This window comes from Sus scrofa, chromosome 17, assembly GCF_054392235.1.
Source record: "Sus scrofa isolate SSC_HxYL_T2T_F1_AM1 chromosome 17, Sscrofa_HxYL_maternal_Yorkshire_Landrace_v2.0, whole genome shotgun sequence".
NCBI classification, from domain to species: domain Eukaryota; kingdom Metazoa; phylum Chordata; class Mammalia; order Artiodactyla; family Suidae; genus Sus; species Sus scrofa.
The window spans coordinates 46,136,077-46,158,136 of record NC_139399.1 but is presented as its reverse complement, the minus strand read 5'-3'; the positions used below and the strand labels follow the sequence as shown (position 1 = coordinate 46,158,136).

General features: G+C 40.5%; 1 protein-coding gene across 2 annotated transcripts in view; it reads left to right on the top strand.

Moving 5' to 3' along the window:
* Positions 1 to 14,446: 14,446 nt before the first annotated feature.
* Positions 14,447 to 22,060, top strand: part of TRPC4AP (transient receptor potential cation channel subfamily C member 4 associated protein) — an 82,450-nt gene continuing 74,836 nt past the window's right edge. For both annotated transcript variants that reach the window (XM_003359957.5, XM_013985291.3), the window contains exon 1: positions 14,447 to 14,640. In XM_003359957.5, coding sequence (XP_003360005.1) covers positions 14,473 to 14,640 — 168 coding nt within the window. In that variant the 5' untranslated portion in view covers positions 14,447 to 14,472. The remainder of the gene's footprint in view (positions 14,641 to 22,060) is intronic.

Here is a 22,060-nt window from a genome sequence, read left to right as displayed (position 1 = left end):
TTACAGTAGTATTGATTGTATTCTCTAGGCTATACATTACATACTGTGACATTTTATTTTTTTTATTTTTTTTATTTTTTGCCTTTTTTTCTAGGGCCGCTCCCGCGGCATATGGAGGTTCCCAGGCTAGGGGTCCAATCGGAGCTGTAGCTGCCGGCCTACACCACAGCCACAGCAATGCCAGATCTGAGCCACATCTGCGACCTACCCCACAGCTCACGTCAGTGCCGGATCCTTAACCCACTGAGTGAGACCAGGAATCGAACCCACAACCTCATGGTTCCTAGTCAGATTTGTTAACCACTGAGACATGACGGGAACTCCTGTGAATTATTTTATAACTGGAAGTTTGTACTTCTTATTCTCCCTCACCTATTTCACTCCCCCCTACCCTTCTTCTCCTCTGGAAAAAAACCAGTTTGTTCTCTGTATCTATGAGTCTATTTCTGTTTTGTTATGTTTGCTCATTTTTTTTTTTAGGTTCCACATATAAGTAAAATCATATGGTATTTGTCTTTCTCTGACTTACTTCACTTAGCATAACACCTTCTAGGTCTATCCATATTGTTGCAAAAGGCTAGATTTCATCCTTTTTGTGGCTGAGTAATATTCCATTGTGTGTGTGTGTGTGTGTGTGTGTGTGTGTATACACCACATCATCTTCATCCATTCATCTATTGACAGGCACTTAAGTTGCTTCCATATCCTGACTATTTTAAGTAATGCTGCAATGAATATAGGAATGCCTATATCTTTTCAAATTAGTGTTTTTGTTTTCTTAAATACCTGGAAATGAAATTGCTGGATCTTTTGGTAGTTCTATTTTTAATTTTTTGAGGAACTTCCATACTATTTTCCACAGTGGCTGCGTCAGTTTATATTCACACCACAGTGCATAGGGTTCCCTTTTTTCCATATTCTTGCCCACATTTGTTATTTGTTGTCCTTTGGATGATAGTCATTCTGACAGGTCTGAGGTAATAGCTCATGCGTTAATTTGCATTTCCCTGATGATGAGTGATATTGAACATCTTTTCATATGCCTGTTGATTATCTGCATACCTTCTTTAGAAAATGTCTATTCAAGTGTTCTGCCCATTTTTTAATTGGATTTTTTTGTTGAGTTGTGTGAATTCTTTGTGTCTTTGGATATTAATCGTTTATCAGATATATTGTTTGCAAATATTTTCTCCCATTCAGTAGGCAGCCTTTTTGTTTTTCGGGTTTTTTTTTTTTAAATATAGTTTCCTTCTCTATACAAAAGCTTTTTAGTTTGATGTAGTCCTGTTTGTTTATTTTTTGCTTTTGTTTCCCTTGCCTGAGGAGACATATCCAAAAAAATGGTGTTAAAACCAATGTAAAAGAGCATACTGCCTATGATTTCTTCTAGGAGTTTTATGGTTTCAGGTCTTATGTTTAAGTCTTTAATCCATTTTGAATTTGTTTTTGTATATGGTGTGAGAAAGTTGTCCAGTTTGATTTGTTTGCATGTAACTGTCTAGTTTTCTCAATACCATTTATTAAAGAGGCTGTCTTTTCTCTCCAGTGTATATTCTTGCCTCCTTTGTTATAGATTAATTGACCATATAAGTGTGGGTTTATTTCTGGGTTCTCTATTCTGTAGCATTGATTTGACTCTTTTTGTATAAGTACAATACTGTTGTCATTACTGTAGCTTTGTAGCATAGTTTTAAACCAGGAAGTATGATACCTTTAGCTTTGTTCTTCTTTCTCAGATTTATTTTGACTATTCAAAGTCTTTTGATTTCATACACATTTTAAAATTATTTTTTCTAGTTCTATGAAAAATGCCATTGGTATTTTGATAGGGATTGCATAGAATCTGTAGATTGCCTTCAGTAGTATGGTCTGAAGGCAATCTTCCAATTTTAACAGTTCTTCCAATCCATGAACATGGTACATCTTTCTATCTGTGTTTCCTTCAGTTTCTTTCATCAAGGTGTTAGTTTTCCAAGTATAGGTCTTTTTCCTCTTTGGCTAGATTTATTCTTAGGTATTTCATTCTTTTTGTTGCAATTTTAAATGGAATTGTTTTCTTAATTTCTCTTTCTGATAGTTTGCTGTTAGTGTATAGAAATAGAACAGATTTCTGTACATTGATTTTGTATTCTGTAACTTTATGGAATTCATTTATTCTAATAGTTTTTTTGGTGGTGGCTTAAGGATTTTCTGTATATGGATTCTATATCATGTCATTTATGAACAGTGATAGTTTAACTTCTTCCTTTACAATCTGGATTCCTTTTGTTTTATCTTGTCTGATTGCTGTGGCCAGAACTTCCAACACTATGTCAAATACATAATATTTCAGTGGCAAAAGTGAGCGTCCTTGCCTTATTCCTTGTCTTAGAGGAAATGCTTTCAGATTTTCATCGAGAATGATATTGGCTGCAGATTTGTCATATATGATCTTTATCACATTGAGACATTCCATTTGTACCCACGTTGTTGAGAGGTGTTTTTTTGGTTTGGGTTTGTTTTTTGTTTTTTTGTTTTTTTTTTTGTTTTTTTTTTGCTTTTTAGGGCTGCACACAAGGCATATAGGCATATGGAGATTCCCAGGCTAGGGGTCCAGTCAGAGCTACAGCTGCTGGCCTATGCCACAGCCATAGCAATGCCAGATCTGAGCCGTGTCTGCAACGTACACCACAGCTCACGCCAATGCTAGATCCTTAACCCACTGAGTGAGGCCAGGGATTGAACCCGCAACCTCATGGTTCCTAGTTGGATTTATTTCTGCTGCACCACAACAGGAACTCTGAGAATTTTTTGTCTTTGATCATAAATGGATGTTCAGTTTTGTCAAATTTCTCGTTGTGGTTTTTTCTTTTCTACTCAGAGGAGTCTTTTTTTAACACTTCTTGTAAAGCTGGTTTTGTGGTGCTGAACTCTTAGCTTTAGTTTGTAAAATTCTGTCTCTCCTTGGATTCTGAATAGGTAGAGTATTCTTGGCTGTAGCTTTTTTCCCTTTTATTACTTTGAATATATTGTGCCACTCCCTTCTGTCCTGCCTAGTTTCTATGGAAAAATTAGCTCATGGTCTTATGGGAGTTTTCTTGTATGTAGCTGCTTAATTTTCTCTTGCTGCTTCTAAAATTCTCTTTAATTTTGCCATTTTATTATAATATGTCTTAGTGTGGGTCTCTTTGGGTTCATCTTGTTTGGGCCTCTCTGTGCTTCCTAGACCTAGATCTGTGTTTCCTTTTCTTAGGCTAGGGAACTTATCATTTCTTCAAGTAAGTTCTCTGCCTCTTTCTCTCTCTCTTCTCTTTCTGAGACCCCTGTAATATGAATATTAGGATACTAGATGTTGACCCAGAGGTCTCTTAAACTATCATCATTTTTCTAAGTTTTTTGTGTTTTCTGTTTAGCGTGTGTTATTTCTACTACTCTGTTTTACAGTTCGCTGATCCATTCCTCTTTGTCATCTAATCTACTGTCGAGTCCTTTTAGTTTATTTTTAAATTTCAGTTATTTTATCTTCAGCTATGTTGTATTTTCTTTGTTAAAATCTCACTGTGTTCATCCATTCTTCTCTTGAGTTCATGGAGTGTCTTAATTGTAATTACTTTGAACTCTCTATTAGGCAGACCAAACATCCACTTCATTTAGTTCTTCTGGGTTCTTCTTGTTCCTGATTGGAATATATTCCTCTGTCTCCTTATTTTGCCTAATTTCTGTGTTTATTTCCATGTTTTAGGTAAGTCAGTTTCTTTTCCCTATCCTGAAGATGTGGCCTTATGTAGGAGACATCTTAGGAGGCCCAGCAGCATATTACTCTCTGGTCATCAGAGGTATGTGCTCTAGGGGTGCCCCCTTGTATGAGCTGCATGGACCCTTCTTGTATAGTGGGACCATCTACGGTGGGCACACTGGTAGGTAGGGTTGACCCCTGGCCAAGTTGGCTTTCAGGTCCTGCCTCATGTTGGGATTGCTGGCCTGCTGGTAGGCAGGGCTGGGTCCTGGCACAGCTGGTTGTGGAGCTCAGGAGGGCCCTGAGGCTGGTTCCTGCCTGCTGGTGAGCAGGGATGAATCCTAGGATGGCCGACTGTGTGGCCTAGGGGGGCCAGGGGCTGATGCCACCTTACTCAGGGTGAGACCAGGTCTGGGACAGCTGGCTGTGGGCTGGGAGGTCCCGGGGCCAGAACATGTACACCCTGGGACTAATGGACTGGAGGGGGACTCCAAAATTGTTCTTTCCAGCATCAGTCTTCTCATGGTAAAATGAGCTCCCCAAAATGGCTGCTGCCAGCATCTCTGTTCTTAGGGGGAGTCCTAATTGCTTCCTACCTCTGGGAGGCTTTCCAAGATCAGCAAGTGAGTCTGACCCAGGTTCCTTTTAGATTATTACCTCTACACTAGGACTCAGAATGTGTGAGATGTTGTGTAGGTCCTCTAAGAGTGGAATCTTTGTTTCCTATAGCCTTCTGGCTTTCTTACACAAAGGCTCAGCTGGCCTTCAAAGCCAGAAATTCAGAGGTCTCATCCTCCTGGTGCGGGATCCCTGGGATGGGGAGCCTGATGTGAGGGTCAGACCCCTTGATCCTTGGGGAGAACCTTTGCAATTGTGATTCCTCTCCTGTTTGTGGGTCACCTGAGAGCGGTGTGAGTCTGGACTATACTGCTTCTCTGCCCCTCCTTCCCATCTCATTGTGGTTCCTTCTTCTTCTTCTTTCTTTCTTTTTTCTTTTTTTTTTTTTTTGCTTTTTTTTTTTTTTTTTTTGCTTTTTAGGGCTACACCTGCGGCATATGGAGGTTCCCAGGCTAAGGGTTAAATCAGAGCTGTAGCTGCCAGCCTATGCCACAGCACCACAACCATAGCAACTTGGGATCCAAGCTGCGTCTGGGACCTATACTACAGCTCATGGCAACACCAGATCCTTAACTGACTGTGCAAGGCCAGGGATCGATCCCGCAACTTCGTGGTTCCTAGTCGGATTCATTTCCACTGCGCCATGGCAGGAACTCCTGTGGTTCCTTCTTTATATCTTCAGTTATGGAAAACATTTTCTGCTAGTCGTTAGTTCATTCTCATGGATAGTTTCTCTGTAAATGGTTGTAATTTTGGTGTGCCTTTGAGAGGAGGTGAGCTCAGAGTCTTCCTCCTTAGCTGTCTTAACCACATCCCCCTTTGGGGTCTTTAAAAAATTTTCTCTGTTAGTTCTTGTCCCGGCCTGTGCTTCTGCCATTTGTTATGCCCTTCCATGCCAACGGAGATTTATTAAGCATTTTCATGTGCCAGTTCCAGCCCTAGATTTTAGTGGTGAACAAGGCGAAGAGTTTTTATTCTTGTGGAAACTAAATTCTATCAAAGAGAAATAAACTAGCAGATATATAAAATAACATTGTGATAAGTGCTATGAAGAAAACAGGATGCTGTGCTAGAAAATATTGGGAAGAGTAATCTGTCTTGGATAGGTGGTGAGGGGAAGTGAGTTTTTAATCTTTTAATTATGGAAGATTTACAGTAAGAGAGAACAGGGTAAAAGTAGAGAGAACATGTACTCACCACCCAGCCTCAATAAATGCAGCTTCCAAGACAGTCAACTCACGACCAACTTTATTTCATTTATATCCACACAAGATCATTTAGAAGGAAATCAGTTGCAAACATTGTATCATTTCATCCATAAGTATTTCAGAATGCACCTCCAAACACACCTACAGAAATCAACAAGTATCTTAATAATTTGATTAATGTTCAAACTTTTTAACATTAATCCAATTAAGTGGATTTATAATGTTTTTATAAATGTAGTTTGAATTGGAATCCAAACAGAGTTCGTGCATTTGCAGTTAGATGACATATCTCTGAAGTGTCTTCTAACTTTCTGTAGGTGTTCTCGCTCTTATTTTTTTAAATAAATCTTATCAATATCTTTTACGCACAATAAAATACACGCATTTTCATGAATTTTGGCAAACGTAGACACCCATGTTAACACCTCCACAATCACGATACAGAACAGTGCTCTCAAACAGACCTCCCTGGGATGACAGAAATGTTCTGAGAACGATCAGAACTATTACACTGTCCCGTAGAGTAGCCATGGCTTACATGTGGTTATTGAATCCTGGCAATGTGGCCATGCGAAGGAGGAACCAGATTTGTTTTTTAGTAGACGTTATATTTTAGAGGAGTTTTAGATTCATATCAGTATTAAGCGGAAGGTGCAGAGATTTTCCGCACACCCCTTCCCCTGCCTCCACACTTGTGTAGCCTCCTCCCCCATTATCAGCATTTCCAATCAGAGTGATCCTGTGTTGACACATTATCACAGAGCTTATTGTTTACATTATGGTTCATTCTTAGTGTTGTACATTCTATGTATGGGTTTTGACAAATGTATAATGACACATGTCCACCACTATAGTATCCTACAGAGTAGTTTCACTGCCCTAAAAATCCACTGTGCTCTACCTTTCCATCACTTCCTCTCTCGAACCCTGGGTAACCACTCACTTATTTACTGTCTCCATAGCTTTGCCTGCCAAAATATTATTATAGGGAGCCTTTCTGGATTGGCTTTGTTCACTTAGTAACATGCATTTAAGTTTCCTGCATATTTTTTCGTGGTTGATAGGTTATTTCTTTTTAGTACATTGTCTAGATATACCAGTTTATTTAACCATTCACCTACTGAGGACATTGTGGTTGCTTCTAAGTTTGGGCAATTCTGAATAAAACTGCTATAAACACAAGCTCTTGTGTGGACACGTCTTCTGCTCCCATGAGTAAATACCAAGGAACATGATTGCTGGAGATTATAGTATGTTTAGTTTTTTAAGAATCCACCAAAGTGTCTTCCAAAGTGACTATATCATTTTGCATTTCTACCATCATTGAAAATTCTTGTTTCTCCACACCCTTGCCAGCTTTTGAACTGGTCAGTGTTTTGAATTTTGGCCATTCTGGAAGATGCGTAGTGGTATCTCATTTTAATGTGCATTTCTCTAATGACATATGATGTGAAGAATCTTTTCATATGCTTGTTTACAATCTACATATCTTCTTTGGTGAGGTGTCTGTTAAGGCGTTGGCTTACATTTTAATCAAATTTTTTTTAATCGTGAGGTGTTCTTTGTATATTTTGGATAACAATCCATTATTATATATGTCTTGCAACTATTTCTACCAGTCTGTGGCTTGTCTTTTCATTTTTTGGAACTCTTTGTTACTTTCTTTTTCTTTTCTTTTTTGTTTTTTTAGGGTGGCACCTGCAGCATATGGAGGTTCCCAGGCTAGGGGTGGAATTGGACCTGTAGCTGCTGGCCTACACCACAGCCCCAGCAACACTGGATCTGAGCTGTGTCTGCGACCTACACCACAGCTCATGGCAACACTGGATCCTTAACCCACTGAACGAGGCCAGGAATCGAACCTGTGTCCTCATGGATGCTAGTCAGATTCATTTCCACTGAGCCACAACAGGAACTCCACTGAACACTTTGTTACTTTCATTGTGATTTGTTAAAGAAACTGGGTTGTTTGTCCTATAGTTTCCTGTATTATGGGTTTTGGTAATTGTGCCCCTGTGGATTTGATTCTTTAATATCTATCTGTGGTGTTTTTGTTTTGGTAAATCGGTATTAAGGTCTTGAGGCTTCATCAGATTTAGATTTTATTGTTCAAGAATGTTTCATAAGTGGTGGCCCATACTTCAGTCAGGAGGCACATATGTCTGGTTTTCTCTGTTACTAACAGCCACTTGTTGACCATTACCTAGATTCCTTATTTCAGTAGGGGTTACAAATTCAAGGTATTCTAATTTCTCTAAAGATGTTTCCTTCTCAACTATTTGAGTACCTTGAGGTATAGTTCATATAGGAAAGGCCTGGTTCTCTCCCTTTATTCAGCAGTTTTCAAAATAATGAGTAGGAGTTCCCATGGCAGTTCAGTGGTAACAAACCGACTTGTGTCCATGAGGATGTGGGTTTGATCCCCGGCCCCACTCAGTGGGTTAAGGATCTGGCATTGCTCTGAGCTGCTGTGTAGGTCACAGACAAAGCTGAGATCTGGCACTGCTGTGGCTATCCTGTAGACCGGCAGTTGAAGCTCTACTTCAGTCCCTAGCCTGGGAACTTCCATATGCTGCAAGTGTGGTCCTAAAAAAATAAAAATAAAAAAAAAATATTAAAAAAGGAGTAGATGCCCCAGCATCCTCTAAAGGGGACAATGAAATTAAAAAACAAATTTTAAGCTCTTGGATTTAAACTCAATGATGGAATGGAAATGTTCTAAAATTAGGTTGTGATGAAGGTTGTATAACTAGAAATGTAATAAAATTCATTGAATTAAAAAAAAACAATGCATGATCCTTGATTGAATCTTGAGTTGAAGAGAAAAGACTCTAGGGGACATTCTGGGGTGGGGGGCAACTGCAGACATTTGAATATAAGGTAATTTAAAATCAACGTTAAATTTCTTGGGCGTGCTGGTGTCATGGTTATTAGGAGCATGTCCTTGTTTTGGGGCAATAGATCTGTAATTTCAAATGATTTAGCAAAAAATGTGATATATGTGTATATAGATGAAGAATGAAGATTAAACATAATTGGTGAGCCTCAGCAAGGATATATGAGTCTTTATAGTATTATTCTTTCAATTTTTCTATGGGTTTGAGAATTTCCCCGCCAGAAGCTGAGTGAAAATAAAATATTATAAATAAGGTGCTTGGCCAATGGTAAATACTCAAAAAAGAGTGGATTTCACATAGGAGTATAAGCTCCATGAGGGCAGGGGCTTTGTTTCTTTTGTTTAGCCCTGTAATCCTAGTACCTACAACAGTGCCTGGCAGGTAAGATCGTTTTCAACAAACATTTCTGAAACACATCCTTAAGAGGCTGTACATTAGAAATGCAATGTGAAAACATATAATCATCTGAAACAACACCAAAGGACGGTGCATGAACAGCTACTTCTCTGGTCTGAATATAACTGTGCCAGTTGCTTAATTAAAATGACTTCTAGGAGTGTCTGTTGTAACAAATCCAACTAGTATCCATGAGGACTTGGGGTTCAATCCTGGGCCTTGTTCAGTGGGTTAAGAATCCGGCATTGCCATGAGCTGTGGTGTAGGTTGCTGACACAACTCGGATCCTGTGTTGCTGCGGCTGTGGCATTGCCGTGGCTGTGGTGTAGGCTGGCGGGCTACAGCTCCAATTTGACCCCTAGCCTAGGAACTTCCATATGCCGCAAGTGCGGTCATTAAAAAAAAAAAAAAAAAAAAAAAAAAAAAAAACGAAGGAAAAAAAATGAAAAAAGGAAAAAAAAGATTCTGGGAGTTCTCATTGTGGTACAGTGGGTTAAAGATCTGGCATTGCCACACCTGTGGTGTGGGTTGCAGATATGGCTTGTATTTGATCCCTGGCCTGGGAACTTCCGTGTGCAGCTGAAAAAGGAAAAAAAAAAATGACTTCTCTATGATTAAAAAAATTGTCCCAGAAAAATACATCTGCCCAGCTGAGACAAGTTTGGTAGCTCATTTACAAGAAGTGATATTCTTTGAATAGCATCAGCACGTTTGGTTAAGCCATTTGGGATATTGGGTGGGGCGGGGAATGGGAGAAGTGGGGAAATTAATCCAGTTAAGGAGCTTCAGTTTTTCTAACACTGACCCAAATTGACATCAACTGGCCTCTTAGGGCAGGTGTACTACGCCCTCTGGTGGTGAAAGAAACTTACCTGGTTTCTATGAAAAAGGCCCTCAGTACAGAGATGGAGTGGAAAGTAATGCGTTTACCCAGAGGCTTCTGGAAACCTATCTCCTTATTTCTAATCAGTAGTGACCTTAGGACTGAACTTGATGCAGTCATTTTGACTCAGTGAATAGCCAGCTTTGGGGAATTCTTGGGCAAGGCTTGAGCTGAAGCAGTTACAAATGGAAAGTGACATTTGTAATTGGGTCCAAGCTGAGGTGAGAAGACTTGTCCCCAGCATGAGTGCCAAGGGGAACCTGAAGGGCCATTTGAACTGTAAAATTTGTCAGGATCCTGTCTCTTCACTGTGACAAGGATGAGAGTAGACTTTGCCACATGCCTTAGGAAGAACTCTGGGCATTAGCCTGGGGCTGTGACTGTCCAGGGAAGGCTGGCTGCTGCCCAGACAGTTGACCAATGTCCAGCTTTGTATTCCTGGAAATGCCTTTTCTTTTCCTTTCTTTTTTTTTCTTTCTTTCTTTCTGGGGCCATACCTGTGGCAAATGGAAGTTCTCAGGTCAGGGGTCGAATTAGAGCTACAGCTGCTGACCTATACTACAGCCACAGCAACACCAGATCCAAGCTGCCATCTGCCACTTGTGGCAACACTGGATTCTCAACCCACTGAGCAAGGCCAGGGATCAAACCTGCATCCTCATGGGTACCAATCAGGTTTTTAACCGGCTGAGCCACAATGGGAACTCCATCTTTTTTCTTAATTTCTAACATTAAAAGAGCATTCCCCCCTGAGTGTAAAAATGATACATGGGCTGTGTAAAAAATTATGAAAAATATTAATAAAGTCAAAATTACCTGGACTCTGTCTACATTGTGAAGAACCACACTGACAATTTTGATAACATTTCCTTCAGGTAATTCTTTTTTTTTTTTTTGCTTTTTAGGGCCACAGCCGTAGCTTATGGAGGTTCCCAGGCTAGGGGTCAAATCAGAGCTACAGCTGCCAGCCACAGCCACAGCCACAGCCACATCAATGCAGGATCCGAGCCACATTTGCGACCTACACCACAGCTCATGGCAATGCCAGATCCTTAACCCACTGAGCGAGGCCAGGGATGGAACCTGCAACTTCATGGTTTCTAGTCGGATTCATTTCCGCTGCGCCAAGACGGGAACTCCTCTTTCAGGTAATTCTGTAAATATAACGACAGAATAGGAATGTCTAATTACACACGAATGGGGCCATAATAGACTTCCCTTATAACTTGTTTTATTTTTCTTTCATGAACATATGGTGAACAACTTTATACCCAGTTATATATATATAATTTGTAAAATTTACGTTTTAAATTATTAAGGTTATATATGTTTAAAATGCAAATAATAGTGTGAAAGCTAAGGAAATGAACATTCTTTCCCTACTTCCTAATTCCATTCCTAGTGGTAACTCTTTTCAACTATTTTGTGATAATCCTCCAGATTCTGTAATGTATATACACGTTTATACAAGTAGATGATTTTTTTCTTACACAGATGGGATCACAAGGTACACATTGGTCTTCCATGAGCTTTTTAAAATATTATTGTGTATTTGCTTTTTTTTTTTTTTTGCGTACCCATAGTATGCAGCAGTTTCCAAACCAGGGACTGAACCCGCCACAGTTGTAACCAGAGCTGTAGCAGTGACAATGCTCATGGAACTCCCCATGAGCTTTTTCTACTTAACTATAAAATAACAGTCATGAAATCTTCCCATGTCAGTATGTGTGTGTGTGTGTGTGTGTGTCTTATTCCTTTTACTGCCTGTGTAGTATTCTGCTGAAGAGATGAACCATGGTTCATTTATTGATGGATATTTAGATTTTTCTAATATTTTGATATGTTAATACTTCACTGAATATTTTACTAATATAATCATGGTATACTTGCTCAGTTGTTGCTAAAACATAAATTCCTAGAAGCAGATCAAAAGATATATTTAATTTTATTTGAAATCTTAGTATTTCATTTTGTAAATAATGATGTTCAATGGCTCAAATGTTCCATTATATTGAAATACTAGACTTTATTTAATTGTGATCCTATTTTATTGTTATATTGTTTCTATTTTTGCTTTCATAAATAACACAATAATATTTTTGTGTTATGTCATCATATCAAATAATATCATTAGGGAGTAATTATTGAATCAAAAGGTTTGTATTTCTTTATGACTTAATTCATATTGCTAAAAAATTTCTTTCCAGAGAGAGACATCAGTTTACGCTCTCACCATCAGCATTCTACTATTAGTAAAATTAAAGTGGGCATTTTTTTTAACACATTTACTGGTCATTTATTTTTCTTTTGTGAATTGCCTCTTCCATTCTGCCTATTTTTCTATTGGGTTGCTTGGTTTTTCCTTGATTTCTGTAGGAGTTCATGCATCTGTTCATTAGTTTATTGAGCCAATAAACAAATATTTGATCACCTACTATGCATCAAGGACTAGTCCAGGTACTGGAGATGAATGGAGCATTGAACAAAGACCAAGATTATGCTCTAGTCAGGGGGAGGAGTGCAGAAATAAACCACTGTGTCACGCAGAGACAGTGCTTTCAAAACAGACAAAGCAGGTAATAAGACAGTGAGTGTAAGGAATGCTAATTTTATATAGATATTAGGGAAGGTCTCTCCTTGAATAGAAAGAAACCTGCAGTATGGGAGGTAGCAAGCCATTCAGAGAGAGCTTCCGAGGGATGAGAACCTTCAGGCAGAGGGCATAGTAAGTTCTTCATACATTCTGGATATTGACTGTTTCTCAGAATATCACTTGCCTTGTATGGTTGTTTATAGTGTCTTGTACAGAAAGTTTTAACTTTTTTTTTTTTTTTGTCTTTTGTCTTTTTTTGTTGTTGTTGTTTTGTTGTTGTTGTTGTTGTTGTTGCTATTTCTTGGGCCGCTCCCGCGGCATATGGAGGTTCCCAGGCTAGGGGTTGAATCGGAGCTGTAGCCACCGGCCTACGCCAGAGCCACAGGAACTCGGGATCTGAGCCGCGTCTGCAACCTACACCACAGCTCACGGCAACGCCGGATCGTTAACCCACTGAGCAAGGGCAGGGACCGAACCTGCAACCTCATGGTTCCTAGTCGGATTCGTTAACCACTGCGCCACGATGGGAACTCCAGTTTTAACATTTTTAAGGACCAGACTTGTCAATCTTTTTCTATTCATGACTTCTGGGTTTTATGATTGAGAAGAATTTTCTACCCCCAAATCATGAAAGTATTCCCATATATTCACTTCTACTATTTTTATATTTGGATTTTTAACATCTCATATAATTTGCATATCATAATTTTATGAGGTATAATTGATATATCATAAAATTCACTCATTTTGAGTGTACAATCCAAAGATTTTTAGTCAAATTAGGGATGTATCACCATTACCACAAACCAGCTTTAGAACTATATTTTGATTTTGTTATATGTAACTTAATATGTCTGAGATTCATTTTAGCTTTTGCTGTAAAGTTTAAGACCTAAATTTTTTTTTCTTTCCCCATTGATTTGAAATGTCTCCCTTACCACATGCTAAAGTTCCATGTATATCTGGATCTGGTCCCTGGTCTCCCTGTCTTGGGGTCACAAATAGGGTTTTACTTGCCCTATGGAGTTTTCAGAACTGGGTAATTTCACATAAAAACCCAGCTTTTTGGCTGTTCTGGAAAAACTAGACGATTCAGCAACAATCTGCAGGAGAGGTGTAGAGATCACTCCTTTTGATGGGCCCGAGGATGGTGACCACAATCCCAGTGTGCCAGGAACAATCCATATGTATGCCTGCTGTCCTGTTGTAATTGTTAGCAGCATCCTTTCATTCTTAAATATGTTCTGATTTGAGCAATATAAACTATGCGGCACAATCTCCACCATTCCTTATTGCATCACACCCAGCATTCCTCTTTCATTTATTTTACATGATCCCCTCCCAGGAAGAAAAAAGGAGAGGAGAGGACGAGATCCTGCCACAGAAATTTGCCAAAAAAATGATTACGTTGGTTCGGAGTAGAGAGAACATACCGTCCTGTGTGGAGAAATTACGACGTTTCCTCTGACAGAGAATATGATGTCACAATTTACCAATCCTTTCCCCTTCCATTATTCCATTTAACTTCACGACAATCTAGTTACACATCTTACCCAGTTTGTTACTGTGCATTTGCATATGGATTTGCTGACCTCCCCTGTAACTTGCATTTGAAAACAGGGACTTTGTTCTGCTCAGCACTGTTTTCCCAAGGACTGTTCAGTACTGATAGAGCTGGCCCCAAGGAACTATTTACTGGCTGAACAGACTCCCAGGAACTATCGACTGAATGAACTAACAAGAAACTGAGGCTCAGGTCCGTGACGAGTCAAGGGTAGAGAAAGAGGCAAGCAGGAATCACATCAGGCGGCCAGATTCCTGGTCTGGAACCCAGGATCTTCTAGCTAGTTGGCTATAACCTCCCCAAATAGGCAAGAAATGGGAGAGTGCGCACGCAGAGACTTGTCTTCGACGTCAGAGGACCTCGCCAAAATGCTGGGCCAGAAAAACAAGTGGCGCAGGGGACGCCAGGCTCTCTCGCACCTGCCCGCCTCAGATCAAGACTACAGTTCCCAGCAGCCCCCGCGGGGCTCACGGCTCTGCCACGCGGCTTGCGCCTCCGCCGTCAGCCCAGTGGGGGCGCTGCGGCGACCCCTCCGCCGCCCCGTAGAAATCTCCGCGGCCCCGGGGCCGCTTGCTTCCTGTTTGTCGGACGAGGAGACATGGCGGCGGCGCCGGCGGCTGCTGGATCTGGGGCCGGCCGGGCGCGACGGGCGGCGGCAACGGTGGCGGCTTGGGGCGGATGGGGCGGCCGGCCGCGGCCTGGTAACATTCTGCTGCAGCTGCGGCAGGGCCAGCTGACCGGCCGGGGCCTGGTCCGGGCGGTGCAGGTAGGAAGTCGGCCCGGAGGGGCGGGGCGGGGTGGACCGGGCGGGAGCTGGCCGAGGGCCGGCGAAGAGGCCTTTCCAGGCCGCCGCAGTACGGGCCCGACCCCTCTTGGCCGGCCGTTGGGCCTTTCTGTGGGCTCTCTGGACGCTGTCAGCCGCGGCAGGACAGTGAGTGGGCAGTGGCAGGCTAGAGGACCTGTGTTAGGGGCTGAGCAAGGCTGAGCTGCATCAGGCATTGATGGCGTGTACGAGTCCGGGGCCCAGCTCCTGGATCCTCCCTTCCTTGCGCCACGTCTGCACGTCTGGAGGACCCTGAGCGAGTTTGCTTTAGCCTCTATGGTCCTTGAGTTTCTCCCCCATGAATTGGGCGGTGGGTCATCACTGCAGCTCCTAAAAGGATCTCAGCTCCTAAAAGGTTCTCTCCTAAAATGTCATTCAGAGAGGCCTTTCCTTGACATAACCCCCCACCCCCACCCCAGAGTAGGTTCCCATTGTTATTCAGTTACAGACCTGAATTCGTTTTGTTCACATTACTTTCTCAGTCTGTAATTACATATTTCTTTGTTGTCTACTTTTTTTCTCGCCTGTATTCCACATTAAGCTGAGCTCCAGCGGGTGCAGGGACTGTATCTGTTTTGCCGGTGTAGAGCGTCATGGTTAAGAGCTAGGGCTGTAGAGTAAGGCCTGGATTCAGAATCCTGCTTTTTCTTGCTTGGTCAAATTACTTTTCTGTGCCTCAGTTTCCTTATTTGTAAAATGGAGATGATAATTAGTAAGCTACCTGTTAAGGTGTTGTGAAGATAAAAGACAATCGTGTAAAAGGTTAAATACATTTCTGGTGCATAATAAGAAACTGAAGGGTAATCAGTTAATATTAATGCTATACTTGGTATCTGGCTTATAATATGTGCTCAATATATGATTAGTCTGTCTGTCTTTCTTTCTTCCTTTCTTTCTTTTTCTTTTTTTTTTGAGTGAATGAAGAACACTGCTTTAGGGTAAAGCAGGGTGAATTAAGACCTAGGCCGCTCGCCCTTTCCCCTCCCCCTTCACATTCCCAGAACTTAACATTGGAAACACACCTGTAAAACATTAGCTTAATTTAAGGACAGCTTTTGCATAAAGAAATTTTTGAAGTATATACAAGAAACTAACAAAGTGGTTGGTTCAGGAGTGGGGTGGGACTTGGGTGGATGGGGGAGGGAATGAGAGTGAGACTTTTCACAGTACAGCTTTGTATATTGACTTAATTTTGAACCATTTCAATATTAACTCATACGAATAAAAGGACCGAATAAAAGGTAAAAACCAGGTGGTCTGTGTTTGTATAAAGTTACACAGATGAAGAGCAGTTCTGGGTGAGCAGTATTTCCCTGGACATCAGTTAACCATAGATGAGCAACTTTTCCCTCTTTGTGTTTTTCTGTTTGCCTTAAGATCCTGGAAATACTTGCTTTATCCTTTAACCCAAAGACCCTTACTGAGTAGGTAGGAACAGGTGGAAAGGGAACTAACTCAGCTTTACTGAGCATATATATACCTTGGATCAAGCCTTGCCCAGGCTATACAGTGTCTTTATTTAATCCTCGATCTTTTGAATCAAGTAGCAGTACTCATCTCTTAACACAGATAAAGAAACTCTGAGGCTCAGAAGGTTTAAGTAATTTGCTCCTAAGCACTGATCTTGATAATCCTCTATGTTCTGAGGGCAATAGGGAGCCACCGACGTTCTTTAGCTTAGTGAATGGGGCAATTTAGGACACTTAAAATTTGTTTCCAGTGCTGGATGACTTGGAATGGGAGGAGACTGGAGAGGCTCATCACATAGAAGGTGCTGGAATGTTCTTGAGCCTGGCTTAGTCTGGTTATTGTGGTAATCAATAGTTGTTTGTATACAGACAGGTATGGGAGCTATTTCAGAGGTTGAGAGGGTGATACCTTCCCAAAACTATAGTGAGGATAAAGTGGGGAACTTCATCTTAATGTGTCCTTTGATTTCTTCCTTCCTACACCCCTTCCTCTCTCCCACATTGCAGAATAAATTATTTCCTCACAGGTATTTCCGTAGCACAGTAAGCATATCCCTTATGGCCTGGGGTATCCATTGAAAGATTAGATTTTTTGTTGTTGTTGTCTTTTGTCTTTTTAGGGCCGGACCTGTGGCATATGGGAGGTTCCCAGGCTAGGGGTCTAATCAGAGCTACAGCTGCAGCTGCTGGCCTACGCCACATCCACAGCAATGCCAGATCTGAGCTGCATCTGCGACCTACACCACAGCTCATGGCAACACTGGATCTTCAACCCACTGAGCGAGGCCAGGGATCGAACCCACAACCTCATGGTTTCCACTCGGATTCGTTTCCGCTGTGCCATGATGGGAACTCCTAGTTTTTTGTTTTTTTTTTTTTAAGTTTTAAGCACATAATATAAAGTTTACCGTCTTAACCATTTTTAAGTTTGCAGGTCAGTAGTGTTAAGTATTCACAAATCTCCAGAATTTTTCATCTTGCAAATCTGAAACTCTGTTAAACAACTCCCCTCCCCCCAGCCCCTGGTAACTACCATTTTGCTACTTTCTGTTCCCATGAATTTGACTATAAGTGGAATCGTACAGTTATTTGTCTTTTTGCCTAGCTTATTTCACTTAGAGTAATGCCCTTAATGTTCATCTGTGTTGTAGCATGTAATAAGATTTCCTTGGAAGAGACCAGATTTTGAAGTAAAATTGAACCCTAGTCCTGTCATTTACTAGCTGAGTGACCTAGGTTATATTATTTAACCTCTTTGAATCTCAGTCTTGTTATTCCTAAAATGTCAATAATAACATTTACCTTATAGGGTTGTTAGGAGCAGTGAAATAGTATGTCTGAAAAGCTTGGCCAGTGTGTGGCACATGGTAAATGTTCAGTAAATATCGCTATCAGCTCATAGCCATTGGTTTAGGTTTCCTTTTTTTTTTTTTTTTTTTTAATTTTTAATTCTTTTTTTATTACTCAAAGAATTTATTACATTTATACTTTTACAACGATCATCATAATCCAGTTTTATAGGGTTTTCATCCCACAACCCCAGTGCATCCCCCCACCCCCCGAACTGCCTCCTTTGGAAACCATAAGTTTTCCAGTCTGTGAGTCAGTATCTATTCTGCAAAGTTCATTGTGTCCTTTTTTCAGATTCCTCATGTCAGTGAAAGCATTTGATGTTGGTGTCTCATTGTCTGACTGACTTCACTTAGCATGATAATTTCTAGGTCCATCCATGTTGCTAAAAATGCTGGTATTTTGTTCCTTTTAGTGGCTGAGTAATATTCCATTGTGTTAATGTACCACATCTTGATCCACTCCTCTGTCGATGGACATTTAGGTTGTTTCCATGTCTTGGCTATTGAAAATAGTGCTGCAATGAACACTGGAGTACATGTGTCTTTTCGAGTCATGGTTTTCTCTGGATAGATGCCCAGGAATGAGATTGCTGAATCAAATGGTAGTTCTATTTTTAGCTTTCTGAGGAATCTCCATACTGTTTTCCACAGTGGTTGTACCAATTTACATTCCCACCAACAGTGTACTAGGGTTCCTTTTTCTCCACACCCTCTCCAGCACTTACTGTTTGTAGACTTTTTGATGATGGCCATTCTGGCTGGTGTAGGTGGTACCTCATAATGGTTTTGATTTGCATTTGTCTAATAATGAGTGATGCTGAACATCTTTTCATGTGTTTTTTGGCCATCTGTATGTCTTCTTTGGAGAACTGTCTGGTTAGATCTTCTGCCCATTTTTTGATGAGGTTGTTTGTTTTTTTGGTGTTGAGCGGTAGGAGGTGTTTACAAATTTTGGAGATTAATCCCTTGTCAGTCGATTCAGTTGCAAAGATTTTCTCCCATTCTATGGGTTGTCTTTTTGTGTTGTTTAGGGTTTCCTTTGCTGTGCAGAAACTTAAGTTTAATGAAGTCCCATTTGTTTATTTTTGTTTTTACTGTCATTACTCTAAGAGGTGGATCTGAGAGGATGTTGCTGTCGTTTATGTCAGAGAGTACTCGGCCTATGTTTTCCTCTAGGAGTTTTATAGTATCTGGTCTTATATATAGGTCTTCAATCCATTTTGAGCGTATTTTTGTTTATTTTTTCATTTATTTTATTTTTTGTCTTTTTGCCATTTCTTGGGCTGCTCCCATGGCATATGGAGGTTCCCAGGCTAGGGGTCGACTCAGAGCTGTAACCACCGGCCTACACCAGAGCCACAGCAATGCGGGATCCAAGCCGAGTCTGCAACCTACACCACAGCTCACAGCAATGCCGGATCCTTAACTCACTGAGCAAGGCCAGGGACTGAACCCGCAACCTCATGGTTCCTAGTCAGATTCATTAACCACTGAGCCACGAAGGGAACTCCTTGAGTTTGTTTTTGTGTATGGTGTTAGGGAGTGTTCTAATTTCATTCTTTTCCATGTGGCTGTCCAGTTTTCCCAGCACCACTTATTGAAGGGGCTGTCTTTTCTCCATTGTATATTCTTGCCTCCTTTGTTATATGGATTAGGTTTCTTGAGAGACTATGTCTTATTTTTCTTTTTGTCTGCAGAGCCTGAAACAGTGCCAGGCACTTGATTCTCAGAACTCAAGAAATTGTTTGAATTGAAATACTGTATATGAGAACTCCCTCCTCCTCCTCCTCCTCCTCCTCCTCTTTCTTCTCAGTCCTGTCTCTCTAGATCTCAAATAGTCCCATGGCTTTAAAGAGTTCTGGAGTTGGGTTACCCAGGTTTGAATCCCATCTCTGGTTCATACCTGATACGTATCTTTGGACAAGTGACTTAATCTCTTTAGGTCTCAGTTTCTTCATTTGTAAAATGGAGACCACCTTGGAACCTAACCTGCTGAGGCTGTGGCGAGGACCATGGTGTGTTTATGCACATAGGGCACTTAAAATGGTGTCTACAACATGGTAAGCATGCTGTAAAGATTATCAAGTATTGCTTTTAACAAAGCTCTATATTTTGATAGATCCTAAATCTTTATTTCCATCCCGGTTTCTCTCTTTAGCTCCAGTTGGATATATCCAAATGTTTTCTCAGCATCTCCACTTGAATGTCTAATGGGCATCTCAGACTTAATATGGCAAATACAATTCTTGGTTCCTCTTCCACCAAACCTGATCTTTATCATGTACCAGTTCCCTAAACTGGACTTGAGAGAAGCCTGGGAGAAGACTCCAGGCTACATGATTGAGAATGGGCCTGTCCTGCTTGGATTTTAGTGTGCCTTATTTTCGTCTCTTCCTTTGAGTTTGTGCTCTGTCAAGGTATAAAATATGCTGGTATGATGCTTTAGCATTTACAGAGCCTGTTCACAGTTATCAGCATATTTGATCCTGAAAGTAAGATTTTACAATCCCTTGCTTAAGACCTTCCAGTGGCATCCCATTGCAGTTAGAATCAAATCCAGATTCCTTAACAGGGGTGGGGGGCACAAGACCCTGCATAATCAGTAGCAGTTGAGGGAAAGGGATAGACAAGGCAAAGCAACTGGCACAGGTCATGACCCACCACCCCTAGAGATATTACTTCACTTTGGCCATCTGGTGACAGGCTAGGTTATGGCATCCTGTTCTGTTTCCCAAATGTGAATCCTTTCTTCCTTCATGGTTATTGGCATATCTAAATTCTATTTGCATGTTACTTACTCCATACTTTTTCTTACGATTGACTCCTCCTTTTTTTAAAATTTCAATTGACATTACTTGTTTTGACCTCCTTGTAAGCATTAGTATTTGTGAAATCAAGGGGTTCAAGTCAAAAACAGTCTTCCTTTGCCTGTCAAGGATAATTTTGAAAATCTTCGGGTAGGATAAATTCTCATTAATTAAAAATATGAATAACATTTTAACAGGAAGTTTTTGTGTTCATAAACCATAAAATTCACTAATTGTATTGAAACCAAACAGATTTTTTTTTTAAATTACTCAATGGATTTTATTACATTTATAGTTGTGTAATGATCATCACAACCCAATTTTATAGGATTTCCATCCCAAACCCCCAGCCCATCCCCCCACCCCCCAACCTGTCTCGTTTGGAAACCATAGTTTTTCAAAGCCTGTGAGTCAGTATCTGTTCTGCAAAGAAGTTCATTATGTCCTTTTAAAATCTATTAAATTCAAATTTATTTTTTATTTTTATTTTTTTGCTTTTTAGGGCTGAACCTGTGGCATATGGAGGGTCCCAGGCTAGGGTTCAAATCAGAGCTGCAGTTGCCGGCCTACACCATAGCCACAGCAACGCAGGATCTGAGCTGTGTCTGGGACCTACACCACAGTTCACAGCAACACCAGATGCTTAACCTACTGAGCAAGGCCAGGGATAGAACCCACAACCTCATGGTTTCTGGTTGGATTTGTTTCCACTGTGCCATGATGGGAATTGGGTCCTTTTTTTAGATTCCACATGTAAATGAGAAACCAAACAGATTCTTTAAAGTGGACACAAATATTCATTGGTTAATGTTTGCTATCAGAATAATCGTAACAGCATATTAATTAATTAAGGGTATTTAATCTTCATTATTTAAGATGGCTACTTGCACTTAATGTATTTTTAGGCACTAGATATCTTACAGTTAGGACTGAACAAATAAGATACACATTTTGTGTTTGTGGAATTCAGCCTTTATTTAAAAAGAAAAGTGGTAAAGACAAAATAAGTCACCGAAAACTGTAACTGTCTGGAATTGTCACATTCACTAAACAGATTGACAGCTTAAGCAGCATGATAAAAGAGATTATCACTCCTATAAACTGTCAAACCGCAAGTACTCCAAGAGAAAAAGCCCATACAACTCTTGCCAAAAATTCAACTTTGAAGATGCCTGGATGGTGGCTCTTTCATCATACTACTCAGCTGTTCACAAAGAAACAAAATCCTGATGATTATTTTTAAATGAGAGTAAATGCCTTGTAAGACAAACTAGTAGTAGTAACAGAAATTCCCTGTGAAGTTGAATATTTGGAATGCAATTTGGAGAATCTCTGGGTATCATGAGGCTTGTAGCAAGTAACGGCAGAGTCATCAGTTTTCACTCCCAAGTTCTACCCTCTCCAAGTAACCACTGTCCACACTGTTTCTTTTACAGGGCAAGGGTCCAGGAAACGGGATGGCCAGTGTTCTCAATAACATGCTTATGAGGCTGTTACTTGGCTTTTGCAGTTTTAGAGGTTATCTATTTTTTTTCTGTCTTGTAGAAGATGAGGATTTAATTCACAGCACCTTATGCCACACATTTGTCTCCGTCATTCTGATGTTATATTGGTTTTGGCTGTTAGTGTTAAAATTTACATTATGATGATGATTATTTACAGCAGAGCCATGTAATATACAGCAATACTATTCTGTATAATTTTTTTGTTTTTCTTAGAGTTAAAAGCCACCCCT